This window comes from Equus quagga, chromosome 2, assembly GCF_021613505.1.
Source record: "Equus quagga isolate Etosha38 chromosome 2, UCLA_HA_Equagga_1.0, whole genome shotgun sequence".
Lineage (NCBI taxonomy): Eukaryota > Metazoa > Chordata > Mammalia > Perissodactyla > Equidae > Equus > Equus quagga.
The window spans coordinates 60,796,522-60,811,607 of NC_060268.1; the positions used below are offsets into that span (position 1 = coordinate 60,796,522).

The following is a 15,086-nucleotide window of genomic DNA, read 5'->3' on the forward strand; positions in this document are numbered from 1 at the left end:
TTTTAGGGGTGATGGATAGCTTCACTATGTAGATTGTGAAAATGGTCTCTCACAAGTATGCATATGTCAAAACTTATCAAATTGTACATCTTAAGTACATGCAATGGTTGAATGTCAACTACACTTCAAAAGCTGTTTTTTAAAAAATCATGTCTTAGGAGAATATGTTATATCAGAAGAAAATGAAATGATATTTAATTACTATTAAGTAAAGAAGCATATTTTAAAACAGAAGGAAAACTATGACTCCAGTTATGGCTTTTGAAAAATGTGTATATGTATATGTGCACACATGCACACGAGACTGTAAAGATAATTCCCAAAATTAACAGATTTATTTTTTATCTGTCTCACCCAGTGGATTCTAAGTGTAAGGACATAGCCCTGGCTCCTAGACAATACCTATCCATAGTAAGAGTTGCTCGATTAACATATATGTTGCGTTTGTTCTTTTATCAAATATATATTGAGTTCCTATTATATAGTCTTATCTTTGTGTATATAATTTTTTCAATAGGATCATATCAGACATACTGTTTTCCAGACTGTTTTTCACTTAGCAATAAATTATGAAGGCACACCGAAAATTCTTACCCACTGCGATTTTAATAATGGTATAAAGGATGTTAATAATTCCCCTATTGTCAGACTAGTACGTGAGCATCTTGATGCATCCTTCAAATACGTATCTCGTTAATGTCAACCAGTTAAGATATTAATAATATTAACAATGCCTTGTACTCATATGGTATTTTATAGTTTACGAACGATTTTCACAACTCATCTGATCCTTACAATAAACTCAAGTAAACAGAACAGAAACTCAGACAGGTTAAATAATTTCCCTAAAATAATAAACCAGTAATAGGAGTCCAGACTCAAACCGAGGCCTATCCGTCTGTGCAGCTTGGGCTCCCACGGTACCCGTCATCCCTGGTTGAAGCCTTCATTTCACAGATGAGTGATCCATGCGTAGAGAAGGGGGTAGTAATGTGCCCAGAGTCCCAGAGCTTCTTCAAGGAAGAATATGGATAGAGTAGAACCCAGGACTCCTGACTCCCTGTCTAATGCTCTCTCAGCTACCCTCTCTCTCAACTACATGCTGGCTCAATAAATCAGAAAAAAAATCCTAAATTACTGCATAATTAAAATGGTGACCAACACATGCTGTTACATTTCTCTGAAGATTACACCGTATATTTGCTCGGTGCTGCGAAGTGCCAGCCTGATGACACTTGCAATCCTGAGCTTATTTGATGTGGTTGGGAAGCAAATGAGATTCCAGTGCCCCTGTTGTGCATGGGTGCTCAATGAGCATTTCCTGCATGGTGGGGAAGTGCCCTATATTTACAGTATTTGATCCAGTTTAACAGCAAGATCTAATGTTAAAATTAGCCTTGTGAAAGTTTTCACCCTGGTTCACACAAAAACAAGATTCTGAGATTATGACTAGCAATTTTTCATGAGTTGATTTATCTGAATAAAACCTATAAGGTTTTGAACCATTAAACATTCGATTTAGGAAAAAAAAAACAGCATACAGACTAAACGGAGAAATGGAACAGATTTGTTTCTTGTAATAATTATGAGCAATATCTCAAACTCAGCATCCTTAGACCATTGAGCTGTGTAGGATGAATGTGCTAATTAATCAATTACTACCCAAGAACGTACCCTGTTTATTTACTGAAATGCACCAGAAACGTGTGCAGAACTGGTAATTATTAATCATCTTCAGTAACAAATATGACTCAAGTTCACCTTCATATAATTAATAGAGCATGTAGTTAGTTTTAACATCTTGCTTTATTAGAAACAGCAATAAGGAATAAAAAGAAAGAGCTGAACCACAGTTGTGGTTCACTGAAATGCTGGCTTGGACTAAATGTGCCCATTATCCATAGCAGCAGTGTTACTCAAACCATCCAAATTATGGCCAGATGCTCTCTCCATTAAAACCCAAGTTATTAAAACTAAACTTTTTAATATGAAGAAAGTTTTAGTCTTATAAAAAAGTTGTAAAAACAGTACAAAGAATTCCCATACACTCTTTACTCAGGTTCCCCAATTAAAACCCAAGTTTTAGGGCTTGACAGCTTGCTTAGATTTGGGATGTTTGTTGATGGTGCCCAAGCTCCTTATCGTGCGGCTCTCAATTTTAACAATCTTTTAAAAGTACTTTCAATATACATAGAAACAGCTGTTTTACAACAAATTTTGCAAGTGATCCAGTTTTGACAAATCATTCTATTTTTTTTTTTTTTCTGAAAGTCATCATGTAGGCTCCCAAATTTCGTTTGAGCCAGACAGACTCCTGGGCTAGATGAGCCATATTTTGGATCTAGAATGCTATTTCCTGTGTCCTTACTGATTGCGCAACATCTTAGGGATGTTAAATTGTGGCAGGTACATTTACATCCGAGTCTGGCATCATGAGACTCTTTTTAACTGTGCTCAAAGCATGGGGTTTTGAGTCCTGTGGATGCAGGTTCAAAACCCCACTCCACCACCCACCTGCTCCATGACTACAGGCAACTCCTTTAACCTCTAACTTCTGGCATTCCGTTTCCTGAGCTTGAAAACCAGGAAAATGAAACTCGGCTTTGGAGTGTTGTTTAAATGAGACGATAGGTGTAAGTAAACTCCCTGGCAGGAAGAAACACTCAGTAACTGGTAGACATTATTGTGTTGATATCATTACCCTTTGTGGCCACTTTTAGCTTAAGAAACTGAAATGTGCACATCTATGCACACACAAATAAAAAGGTATTCCAGAGGCCGGCCTGGTGGCACAGCAGTTAAGTATACACATTCCGCTTCAGCAGCCAGGGTTCACCGGCCGGGATCCTGGGTGCGGACATGGCACCGCTTGCACGCCATGCTGTGGTAGGCGTCCCACATATAAAGCAGAGGAAGTTGGGCACAGATGTTAGCTCAGGGCCAGTCTTCCTCAGCAAAAAGAGGAGGATTGGCAGCAGATGTTAGTTCAGAGCTAATCTTCCTAAAAAAAAAAGGAAAAAGGGATTTCATACTATGAAAACTGCAAATGTCTTGTTAAATATTTTTGAAAGTTTTCTCCTGAAGGAAAAAATCAGATAAAATTTAATGTTACTGTACAGTAATTTAAAAGCCTGTCCCATCTGAAAATACCAGAGGAACATCACTTTGAAAACCTAAACTGACAAATCATAAATCAGTGGGTGGACTACTGTATTTCTATTATAAAATGATTCAAAGCCCCTTTAAATGGAGAGCCCCCTTAGGGCATCTCAGTATTTGTTTATAGATCATTAACTACTTGACAGTGAGACTGGGGAGGGGGCACAAATACTCACAGCTAAAGTGCTGAGAGCCACTGTCGGTTGAAGATCAGCAATAAAGCCAAAATACCTTAGGAATTGGATATAAAAATATGATTTGTGCTACAAAAATGTCGTATGCTATTCATGAATGTCCCTGTTAGTAAAACAAGACTCAATTTACAAAGCTGGGACCATAACTATGACCCATAGGACAAGGTGAATTTGCTTGGCCATGTTTTCAAATGCTTCCTCAAACAATGACTAGGTGTTATGAAGTTTGTAATATTGGAAACATGCCCATAAAATGGATTGTGTTATCTACCAGCATAAACCGTTATCTGGGTTCAAAAAGTCACAAACATGTCTCCTTGCTACTGAATTCTAGCATCCACAGCAGGAGAAGGGAATAGAAATGTCTCCTAACGAAAAGCTCACTGAAAATCTAAGAGGCCAGAAGTTTGATTCTTGATGCTGGTACGTGCTCTTGGATACATTTATTACCTATTCTGTAGTTTAATTTCTCCAACTACCAAAATTAAATTTTTAATTAAATTGAAACCACTGATCATACATATTATAATTTCTTATCTCCAACATCCCTCAAACACACTAATTGTATTCACTTCACCCACTTTTTTTTTTCATATATTCAACAAGTAGAGTATCTACTATGTGCCAACTACGGTCCAGGTGCTGGGATCACAAATGTTAACAAAACAGACATAAATCCCCGGCCTTAGCAAGTTTACCCTCCAGTGGGGGTAGAACTTGAGAGTAGTTTAGACACAAGATGCTTTTGGATGAGATCTCTGTATCCACTATGTTCCCAGTAAAATGTTTGACCAGAGTAATTATTCTCGCCACTCTTAGTAACAACAGCCCCTGCTGCCAGCCGACTCCTTGGGGGCCTTCAGGACATCAGTTGGTTCCACAGAAGGACTCAGGAAGATCTGGATAAGAATACAGCAGGTCCTGCCTTTCCTAATGACTTCCGCCATAACTCAGTACTTCCACGAGGATAATTCTGCATAAAGCCAATGTATCTCGTCCGTGTCAGGGTAGACACAAGGATCCAGGAAGGGAGCAGCAAGCAGTGTTTGCCACTGATGGGAGTGGGGAGAACTAAGGAGCATTCACCCAGCTGTAGGGGTAATTCACGCCACCTCCTCTGGTGCTGAGCTTGGCTTAGAGGGCACAGCACCACGAAGCAGATTTGGGTTCCTAGGAGATTGGGTTGGCAGCTCTTTTGGGTGTCAGTTTTTAAGTTCCAAAGCATGCTAGAATATGAATCAGGGCAGCACCGTCTCCATGGTCCTTCTTTTCTTGAACCAAAAGTCCTTAAGCCTCAAACTGGACATTGTAAATGAAATCCTAAATGTAAATATTTCTATCCCTTTTTCATAATTCCTTTAACTCTACCAACATGCTGACAAATGCACCCAGTATCTTTCTTATAATTCTCCCTATGAGAATGACAGTGAATTAAAATCTACATGCCTACCCTACTTCCTTTTAAATCACACTATTAGAATACGTGAGTAAATAGGATCTTACAGTAAGGTTGTAAAAACAGCCTGACAATAAATATTCTATATATGTATCAGGTCATGTTTGGGTCATGTCCACTATATACGTTCTCTGTACATATTTCTTAATAAACACTAATAGGATGTGTTAATATATAACACTACCTGTAGAGCTCATTTTTTCCAAGCTTTTTATTGAAGTATAATATACATACAGAAAAGTGCACATATCAGATGTGTTCAGTTAAAAGAATCTTCATAAACTGAATACACCCATTTAACTAGGATCCAGATCAAGAAAGAGAATAATTCCTGGGTTCATCAATTATAACAAATGTACCGCTCTCGTGAGGGATGCTGATAATGGGGGAGGTGATGCATGTGGCGGGCGGGGGATACATGAGAAATCTCTGTACCTTCCTCTTAATTTTGCCATGAGCCTAAAACTACGCTAAAAAAAATAAAGTCTTAAAAAAAGAGCTACAGAAATAAAAGAATAAAAGAGAGAAGAATCGCAGTGCCCCCGAAGTCCCCTCACACTCCTTCTAGTTAGTGGCTGCCCTTCTCCACCACCCCCCTCCCAGCTAAGGGTGACCGCTATCCTGCCTTCTAACAACATAGATGAGTTTGGGCCAGTTTTTATACTTTATATAAATGAAATCATATAGTACGTACTTTAGTGTCTGGCTTCTTTCACTCTTTCTTATGTCTAGGAGATTCACGCACGTTGTGCGTGATTGCAGAGCATTCCTTCTCATTGCCGTATAGTATTCCACCATGTGAATCTGCTACAGCTTGTCTGTCTGCTCTGCTATTGGTAGGCATTTCAGTAATTTCCAGGTCGAATATTACAAACATGAACAGTGTGGCCGTGAATATTCTAGTACACGTCTTTTGGAGAACATACACACACAATTTCTGTTGGGTGTTGTTATGGACTGAATGTTTGTACCCGCCTCAAAATTCACATGTTGAAGCCCTAATACCCAATGTGATTGTATTTGGAGGCAGGATCTGTGAGGAGGAGATAAAGGTTATATGGGGTCATTTGGGTGGGACCCTAATCCCACAGGGCTGGTGCTCTTATCAGAAGAGGAAGAGACAGACACCAGAGCTGGCTCTCTCTGCCATGGGAGGATACAGCAAGAAGGAGCACCAAGCCAGGAGGAGAACTCTCACCAGGAACCCAGTCAGCTGGCACCTTGATCTTGGACTTCCCAGTCTGCAGACTGTAAAAAATAAACTTCTGTTGTTTAGCCATCCGGTCTATGGCATTTTGTTATGGCAGCCTGAGCACACTAATACCAATACATACAACACAGTGCTAATACAAATACACAGGAGTAGTATGGCTGGGTCCCAAGGCAGGCATATGTTCAGCTGTACTATGTACTGCCAAGAAATGTTTCAAAGTGGTTGCCAGCACTGTATAAAACTTCTAATTGCTGCATATCCTCACCAAAACTTCGTACTTTGCATCTTTCCTACTTTAGCTACTCTGGCGGGTGTGTAATGATATTGCATTGTGGTTTTAATTTCCATTGCTCAGATGATTACTGAAATCAAACACTTTTCCACATGTTTACTGACATCTAGATGTTCACCTTTGTGAAGAGTCCATTCAAATATTTTGTCCACTCTTCCATTGGATTGTCTTTTTTTAATGATTTGTTCTAGATACAAAATGCTTTGTCAGATATACGTATTGCAAATACTTCTTCCACTCTGTGGATTACCTTTTCACTCTTTTAATAGTGCCTTTTAATGAACGGAAATTCTTAATTTTAATATACTCCAATTTATCAATTTTGTAGATCTCATTTTTCCTTTTTGTGAGGAAGATTGGCCCTGAGCTAACCTGTGCCAATCTTCCTCTATTTTGTACGTGGGACACCACCACAGCATGGCCTGATGAGTGGTGTGTAGGACGGTGCCCAGGATCCAAATCTGTGAGCCCCAGCCCACCCGAAGCAAATGCATGGACTTAACCACTTGGCCACAGGGCCGGCCCCTGGAACTCATTGTCAAGATGTTCTGAGCATCCACAATGTCCTAGGTGCCTTTAAAGCAAAAATAAGAAGGCCGAATCTCTTCTTTCTAGGAGCAGCATGATATACCCATGCACATGCTAAATGCTATTCACAATATGGTTCTTTATAGTTATTTTTAAGGAGTTCCTTCTAAGGGATATGCCATCTCTCCATGCTCTGTGGAAAACTAAGCAGTTGTGTACTTAAAGCATTTAATTCTTAATTATTGGACACTGTTTTTTAAAAACTGACTTAAGCTTTTGAATGCCAATTTCTAAGCCCCTTTGTCTCATAGCCATCAAGAAGTGGAACTGAGGGGCTGGCCCGCTGGCGCAATGGTTAAGTGCACACGTTCCCCTTTGGCAGCCCGGGGTTCACCGGTTCAGAACCCGAGTGCAGACATGGCATCGCTTGGCAAGCCATGCTGTGGTAGGCGTCCTACATATAAAGTGGAGGAAGATGGGTACGGATGTTAGCTCAGGACCAGTCTTCCTCAGCAAAAAAGAGGAGGATTGGCAGCAGATGTTAGCTCAGGGCTAATCTTCCTCAAAAAAAAAAAAAAAAAAAAAAAGAATTGGAACTGAAAAGAAAATCAAGCATCTGATATGAGTTGTGGGTTTTTTGAGAAATTATCTTATTTCAATTATGGAAGTGGCACCTTATAATCTGAAATTCAGAAGAGATATCTAGAAGTCCTGTTCTCCAGCTCTGCATCTTTAGGTTAGGGTAGTACTTCATTCAAACACTCTTGAATAGCTGGGTGTGGTCCACCATCTATCAGCTCTCCTTGGAGGGATTTCCTGAGCACAGAAAACAGAGGGAGATAGTCAAAGAGCCTTGGGTTAGGGAAACCCTCTTCGCTGAGGAGGTTTCCCAGGAGGACATCTTCCAACAGAAATCCTTCAGTTCCCTAAGTCTTTGTGAGGGATTGCAGTGAAACCTATCTAGATATCTGGTTCTCTTTATCAGTGCTTTTTACCTTATATGCCACAGAACCCAGGGTTTCTCAGACATACTTCAGAGGTTCCACAAATGTTTGATGCAAATTTTATTTTAAAAATTTATATATTGCTAAAAGAGATATAACGTCCAAATTCAACATATTGCAAAGTGCCCATGCATTAATTCGAGATTAATCATTTCCCTATAGATCTCAGAATTGATCTCCTCCTGCCATCTTTGTAATCAAAGCTCATGCCCGAGATTTCAAGGTGAACCATTTAAAAACCACTCCTATTTGTATCTATTTCTCTGCAGGGATTAGGATTTTCTGGATAGAATACCACCAAACAGAGGAACAAGAAATAAACTGTCCTGAGGCTGCTATAACTGCAACTGTTGTCCATAACCCCGAACTTCAAAATTTTTCAAGCATAAAGCGGCAGGGTCAAGGGTCCAGTGGCAGCAGGGCCAGCCACAGTATCCTAACCAGACTAGTTCCTGTTGGTCTCCTCTAAGCCTTCATGGTCCAGACTCCCTGGGTTCCTTCCTATTTTCTGAGCTTGGTTCTCCAGATTTCCTGTTTATTATTTTAGCCACCTAATTTCCTTCCAATAAAGTCCTTTTCTGCTAAAAATAAATAAAAAAAACTCCAAGACAACAAACCAACCTCTTTGTTGTTTTATTTACCTATAAAGTTAATGCTAAAAATTCGAACTTATAAATGTTTAGTAATAAAACACAAGTTCTCATCTACTTAATTTGTTGGGGTTCTGTGACAGATTTTGATGGAAAAAGGACTCTAATGCTTTTTAAATTTTAATTTGAAAATCACAGTACTGAATCACCTCGCCGACTCCTGTCTTAGCCTCCCTCTGGCCATTTCTGTGCAAATCTCATCCCATCATGCTGTCACCTAAAATCCTTTAAAAACTTTTATCTAATAGGGAATTCTAGAAGGCAAAGATAAAATCATTTGCATGACTTCAAGGCCCCTCAAGATCTGGCACGTGGTAGTGGGCGCTCAATCAATGTTTGTTGAATGAATCAACAAAAATTGGAGAATATAAAAACCAGCCACACTATCCTACATCTCCCTTGAGTTGTCGACAACAATAAGGGTAACTGTTATATGGTGCTAACATATAATTATCTCATTCACATACAGTGCTTTCCAGACAGATCATCTTATTTATGTTTGATTTCTCCAAACAAGATGAGTTTAGATCAAGTAAGAGGAGATGCTTCTTTAGAAAGCAGGTGTATACAAGTTACGACCTCAAGAGGCTGCAGTTTGAGAACAGGTTTTCTAAAGTAATAGATCTGATGAGTGGCTGAGGACTGTAAAGGTTTATAACTCTAAGACTCCCGGCATTCACAGGCTTAGGAGGGAGGACTGGTGCGCATCGGGGCGCTGCAGAGAGAGACGCGGGGCTTTTTCAAAAATAAATTTTTTATTTTGAAATATTTGAGACTCATTTTAAACAGTGAACACGACAGCGAAGACCTAAACATAAAAGTGTTCCTCGACTTTACGCGGCGATGCAAATCTGGGGACCCTGAGGACACCTTCCCAAGCGTTTCTTCAACACCACCAACCAAGGATTTCACTCGAGCCCAGGGCTTGGAGGAGAGATCTGGGCTTGAGTTCTGCCACTCACGAGGGTGGTTATTTAATTGCTTTAAACCTTAATTTTCCTCATACCCAAACTGACAAAATCTCCCGCAGCCACCTCCCTGCCCAGCCCAGGGTCATCAACGACTACGAGAGGTCTCGCAACGACTTACCCACTTTCCCGCCCCTGAGCCCCTTGCCCGCCCCTCGGCCCCTCCGCGGGACCTCCGTGCGCACGCGCCGCCGCGCTCCAGGGGCTCGCGCACCCGCGCGGCGCCCGTTAGGCGTCCCCGCCGCCCGCCCCGGGGAGCGGGCACGCGCGCGCGCTCCGGCGGTCCCGCCCCCAGCGGCGCGCGCCCCACGGCGGCCGAGGGGCGGGGGAGGCGGCGAGGCCGGCCATGGAGGCCCTGCGGAGGGCCCACGAGGCCGCGTTGCGGCTGCTGCTGTGCCGGCCCTGGGCCTCGGGCGCCGCCTCCCGCCCGAAGCCCCGCGCCTCGGAGGTGCTGACGCTGCACCTGCTGCAGCGGCGCCTCCCGCACTGGACCTCCTTCTGCGTGCCCTACAGCGCCGTCCGCAACGACCAGTTCGGCCTCTCGCACTTCAACTGGTCCGTGCAGGAGGCCAACTACCACGTCCTGCGCACCGGCTGCTTCCCCTTCATCAAGTACCACTGCTCCAAGGCCCCCTGGCAGGACCTGGCCCGGCAGGACCGGTTCTTCACGGCGCTCAAGGTCGTCAACCTCGGTGAGTGGCCCGGGCCGGTGAAGCACGTCCCGCCGCCGCCGGCGCCCCTGTTTGCAAAGCACGCCGACGTTCTGGCTCCGAGGCCGAGGCCCCGGCCAAGGTCAGCCCACGTGGGCGCGGGGGGAGCCCGGCCCGGCCCCGCCACGCTTCGCCGGGCGCTTTAGGGTTTTCCAGACACTGCCTCCGCGTCCCACGTACGCGGCAGCCCTCTGGGACTGGCCTTGCTCTGGTCTTCTGTAATCCCCACCCAGTAGGTGCTTGTAGGGGCTAAGTTGCTGCTGAATCGTTCCCCGGAAAGTGGCGTTTATCCACAGGCCTGTACTGAGGGACCACCCGCATCACCCCTGGGGAGGGGGCCTTCCGTCCTCACTTCCTGCAGCTCTTACCTGGGAGGACCCCTACATTGGCAGGAAGGAGGAGGCTGTAAGGAAACGTCGCCACTGGAAAGTGGCTCTCAAGTTAAGAAATGTCTTAGTGCACGGCAGGATTCGCTCCCGTGAACATCACTTTGTGGGTGCGTTCATATTATGAAAACTGGAACTGCTTTTTCAGTTTCTTTGCTTTCTTTATGTGAAATCCCAGCAAGTTCCTTTTACTAAAAGCACTAAAGGTTTTCACCAGTCATTAGCTTCCTCAGGTGCTAGGCCTAAAAGATATTTAAAAGACTCTGCGTCTTTACTATTTCTATGTTTTCATGGAAATATTCTAATTCTGAGAGTATTTATTCTTGCAGGATGTTTATTTTCTTTTGAAAGACAGAAGAGGCATGAACATTGACGTGGGTATATCTTTTATAGGTCAGTGAAAAGTAGAGAGGCCTTAAGATGTTTTTTGAACCTATTAGTAGCTGATATCAAATTAATCCAGATTTCAGTAACCCAAAATCTAGACGTGGGAGCTGAACCATGTTACTCAACCAGTTTTTAAAAACCAGAATTAAAGCAAAACCCCTGTGTAGCTACACTAGTATTATATAACCTGATAGCTCAGTAAATTTAAATATAGTATGTGTGTTTTTGCTTAAAGTAACGGACATATGTCAGTCATCGGATTTTTGAGCCATTGCTCCACTGGGACTGTCCTGGTTCCGTCCAATAAGGAGATTATTTAGCAATGTGTACTCCTTTAAGAATGTCTTATTTGGCTGATGGACTATATAGAGCATGCCTCCTAATTTTGAGGGTGATACAAAGTTGAAGGGTGAGGTGACTTAGAAAATTCAATTCAAAAGTATTTGGAAAGACTGGAGTGAGGACTAGATTCAAGAAGTTGTTTATTTTAGCATTTTCAGAATTAGAAGCAATCATTCCTCCCAAATGGAAAGAGTAATAGGTTAGGAAAAGTGTAACTGGAGTGTTACAGGTAAACCATGACATGAATGCCTTTCTTAAAGGTTTTCACCATTTAAAACCTAACACTTTAAGAACACCTTAACGATTAGGGGCTTCTCTTTTAAATATAAAGACATTCAAAGAAAAATAGGATATCCAGAACAATCTCACACAGAAAAGTAACACCTTTTGAGGGAAGAAACAACAGTTTTTTTATGTGGAAAAGAAGGCTGAAGAGTGATTTAATGGTCTTTGGAAATTCTAAAAATGCTGCTTAAATGGGAATAAGAGTTTTAAGTTAAACAAAAAGGAAAACTTTCTGCTCATGCATGATTTAATACACATTAGCTTATACTGATAAAAGGAATTTTTTTCTGGACTTTTTAAAGAGTAGTGTATTCACCAATTGGCTAATGTTTATTTTGTATTTTTGTCTGAAGGTAGGGAGTTAGAGAATAGGATTCTTTCCTATTCTGTGATGTACAATTGCCCTTCTGGATCATCAAGTACATATTCTATTAATAAAAATATTTAGGATTTTATTCCTCTTCTTCCCTTCCAAATTAGTAATTATCAGAGTAATTCGCTTTTCCATTTTGGAAATAATAAAGATTTCTCTTTCACCCATTTGTTCCCTTTCTCCTCTGCCTTCCCTGCGGTGGAAGCTGAGGTTTTACTGATGGTTTATCAGTCTGGGTGTCCTGCTGGGAAGCAGATTGAGATTTAAGAAAAGCAACTTACCATTGGAATGAATGGGTAATCAGAGACTTGCTACGAAGTTCTAATTTTTTTTAAGTGCTTAATTTGACAGTGGTTTACCTACTGTTCAGCTGACTCAAAATGAATTATGCACAGAACTGACTTTCACATTCATTTTGATGTTATGATATGTTTCAGACAGTCTGGAAAAATTTAATTTTTCTGTAGACTTTAAAACATATGTTCTATAAATAAAATTATTTTTTAATGCGTAAATTAAATTGTAACTGGCAGAGCTTCCCATTTAGTGTATTAGCGTGACTGCATTAAATAGCCTGCAGAAAAAAAGAGATATAGAATTTCTGACTCCTATATCACAACTCCATCCCCTATCAAACAGCGTTACTAATAATGGTTGCTAGTTGTTTCTTAGTAAGAGATAACATAGTTATTATTAAGCTAGTAATCTTTGATCAGTCCTCCATTTTAGCTGAAAAAAAATATTGACCATTTATTTATGTGATTTTTTTTAAAGTATCAATATTTTAACTGAAAACTGTGATAACAGTTTTCAATACATGGCACCTGCAAACAAACTACTGCAAAACAAACAAGATTTTCAGTGTCACCAGCCATTCCTTAAATTTATGTCCTTAGCATTGGTTTAAAAGGCATATTTTATATATTTTACTCTCAGTATATTTAGAAAATTAATAATTGTTTCTAGAGCCTGTTTTTTCTTCCTCCAATAATTTTCAGCTTTTGAAGTTGTGATACCGTATTTTAAAAGTATTTTTATTTCAACTGCTCCCTCTACTCTTTGCTCACTTCTGTCTGTCTTGTTCTTCTCTTATCCACTCCCCCGCCCCACACCCTAGTTGTCTCTTTTCTTTTTGGTTAAATGATTTATAGATAGCTTTATGATGCTAATTTTTGTGGATTTTTTTTGTGACATTCCCTTGAGGCATTTAGAGATTCTTTTTGGGTATTACCAAGGCAAAGAAGGCAGTATACTGTAAAAGATTGCATAGGAGTTCCAGGGAACCCTGTGACAATGACAAGCTGTGACCTAGTACATTCCTAAAAATAGAGGTGCCAGCCTGAATGGGCATTTTTGCCTCTTCTCATTGCCAGCTAGTGATGCTTCTCCTGATTAATCTTTGCCATCACAGTGGCTGGAATGCAGCTGCAGGGGATAAGCACAAAGTAGTCCAATGCACTTACACACTCAAAAAGAGCATAACACAACAAATGTAGTCTTGCAGAAAAATGAAAACATTTAGCAATATGGTTAGTCCTGAGCATGTGTTGCTTTCCCTATTAACTAGAAAGACAGTGATTTTCCAAATGTACAGCTTTTCTTTTAAATCATCATTTTTTCCCCAGCTCCTACATGGGAGCAATAAAAGTAATACTTGTTTACAGAATACAGTATTTGTTATTGATTCATGTGCCTGTGGTTTATACATATGTTTTTAATATGTTAACAGTCATTGATTTTAACTAAGTGCCTTAAAAAACACAGGAATCGTGAAAGTTTGTTTTGTGTCCAACATAGCATCATGTGAATGAGTGTTTAATCCACATCTCTGGGTAGTATGTATTTAGTGTCATGTGTCACAAGTAGCAAGTGATCTCAAATGTAACAGCAAAATCTTATCAAATGGAAATATTCCAAAGAAGAAACATGCTGTTGGAGCCTACTATAGACGTCTTTCAAATAGGTTGAAACCAGGTTGTTTTCAAATCAGTTGCAAAAATACTAACGGGAGTGTTTCTTTCTTCTCATGCCTGTTATTATACAAAAATCTTCCCTAGAGTTAGGTTTTGCCTTAGGTTTTTTTTTTTTTTTTTGAGCAAGATTAGCCCTGAACTAACATCTGCTGCCAATCCTCCTCTTTTTGCTGAGGAAGACTGGCCCTGAGCTAACATCCGTGCCCATCTTCCTCTACTTTATATGTGGGACGCCTACCACAGCATGGCGTGCCAAGTGGTGCCATGTCTGCCCCCCAGATCCGAACCGGTTGAACCCCAGGCCGCTGAAGCAGAACGTGTGCACTTAACCACTGCACCACTGGGCCAGCCCCTGCCTTAGGTTTTGAAGACAGCTATTTGACCCAGTTTCTTTTACGTTGTACAAAAAATTACTTGAGCCATCAGTGTTACAGTTTAACTTAAAGTACAGTAAAGTTGGCCTAGTAATTTATGCTGAAGGTCAGTAATCAAGAGCACCTACAACTCAATTAATGAATAATCTCTGTTTTCTGATTTGTGAAGAGTATAGATTTACTTCATAATTACTTGGAGGTAATGAATTAGTGCTTGTAAAGTGCTTTGAATTAAAATTTATACCAGCCTATCTATAGTTTTAAAAAATCTCTAGGCTCACACAGTTGTTACCATGTTCCACCAACAGATGAAATAGAGCTCTTTGATAGAGTCAGTGTTTACTCATATTTTTATATTTTTTAAAACTTTAAATTTGTTGACATTGCTGAAGAGTGCTATGTGATTTGTACCATGACAGATATATGGGTGCATGGTTAATAAGTATTGATGTTCATAAATCACATATTCATTTGTTTTCTAGGTATTCCAACTTTATTATATGGACTTGGCTCCTGGTTATTTGCTAGAGTCACAGAGACTGTGCATACCAGTTATGGACCAATAACAGTTTATTTTCTAAATAAAGAAGATGAAGGTGCCATGTATTGAAAATGTGCACTGGAGAACATGAATATCTGGCTTTTCTCTTGTGTGTACGTACAATATTTATTTTTGATCCTTTAAAATAAAACTTATGCAAACACCTTTTTCTTTCTACAGTGTCTGGTTCTTTAAGATAAATCATTGCCCTCAAGAGGCAAAGCTTTTTGTACGTTGTTATATATTGCATA

The 15,086-nt window shown here is 40.6% G+C and overlaps 1 protein-coding gene across 1 annotated transcript; it reads left to right on the plus strand.

The window, feature by feature from the left end:
• The first annotated feature begins 9,757 nt into the window (after window positions 1-9,757).
• C2H15orf61 (chromosome 2 C15orf61 homolog) lies at window positions 9,758-14,999 on the plus strand. Its single transcript, XM_046653368.1, has 2 exons — window positions 9,758-10,156; window positions 14,777-14,999. The coding sequence occupies exons 1-2, from the start codon at window positions 9,811-9,813 to the stop codon at window positions 14,902-14,904; spliced, it is 474 nt and encodes a 157-aa protein (XP_046509324.1). The 5' UTR covers window positions 9,758-9,810; the 3' UTR covers window positions 14,905-14,999.
• The last annotated feature ends 87 nt before the right edge of the window (window positions 15,000-15,086 follow it).

Excerpts from the sequence above, each read along its gene's own strand:
- C2H15orf61 (XM_046653368.1), top strand. The coding sequence starts at position 9,811 with ATGGAGGCCCTGCGGAGGGCCCACGAGGCCGCGTTGCGGCTGCTGCTG. Across the intron at positions 10,157-14,776 it reads GCTCAAGGTCGTCAACCTCG|GTATTCCAACTTTATTATAT; the intron begins GTGAGTGGCCCG and ends TTTGTTTTCTAG.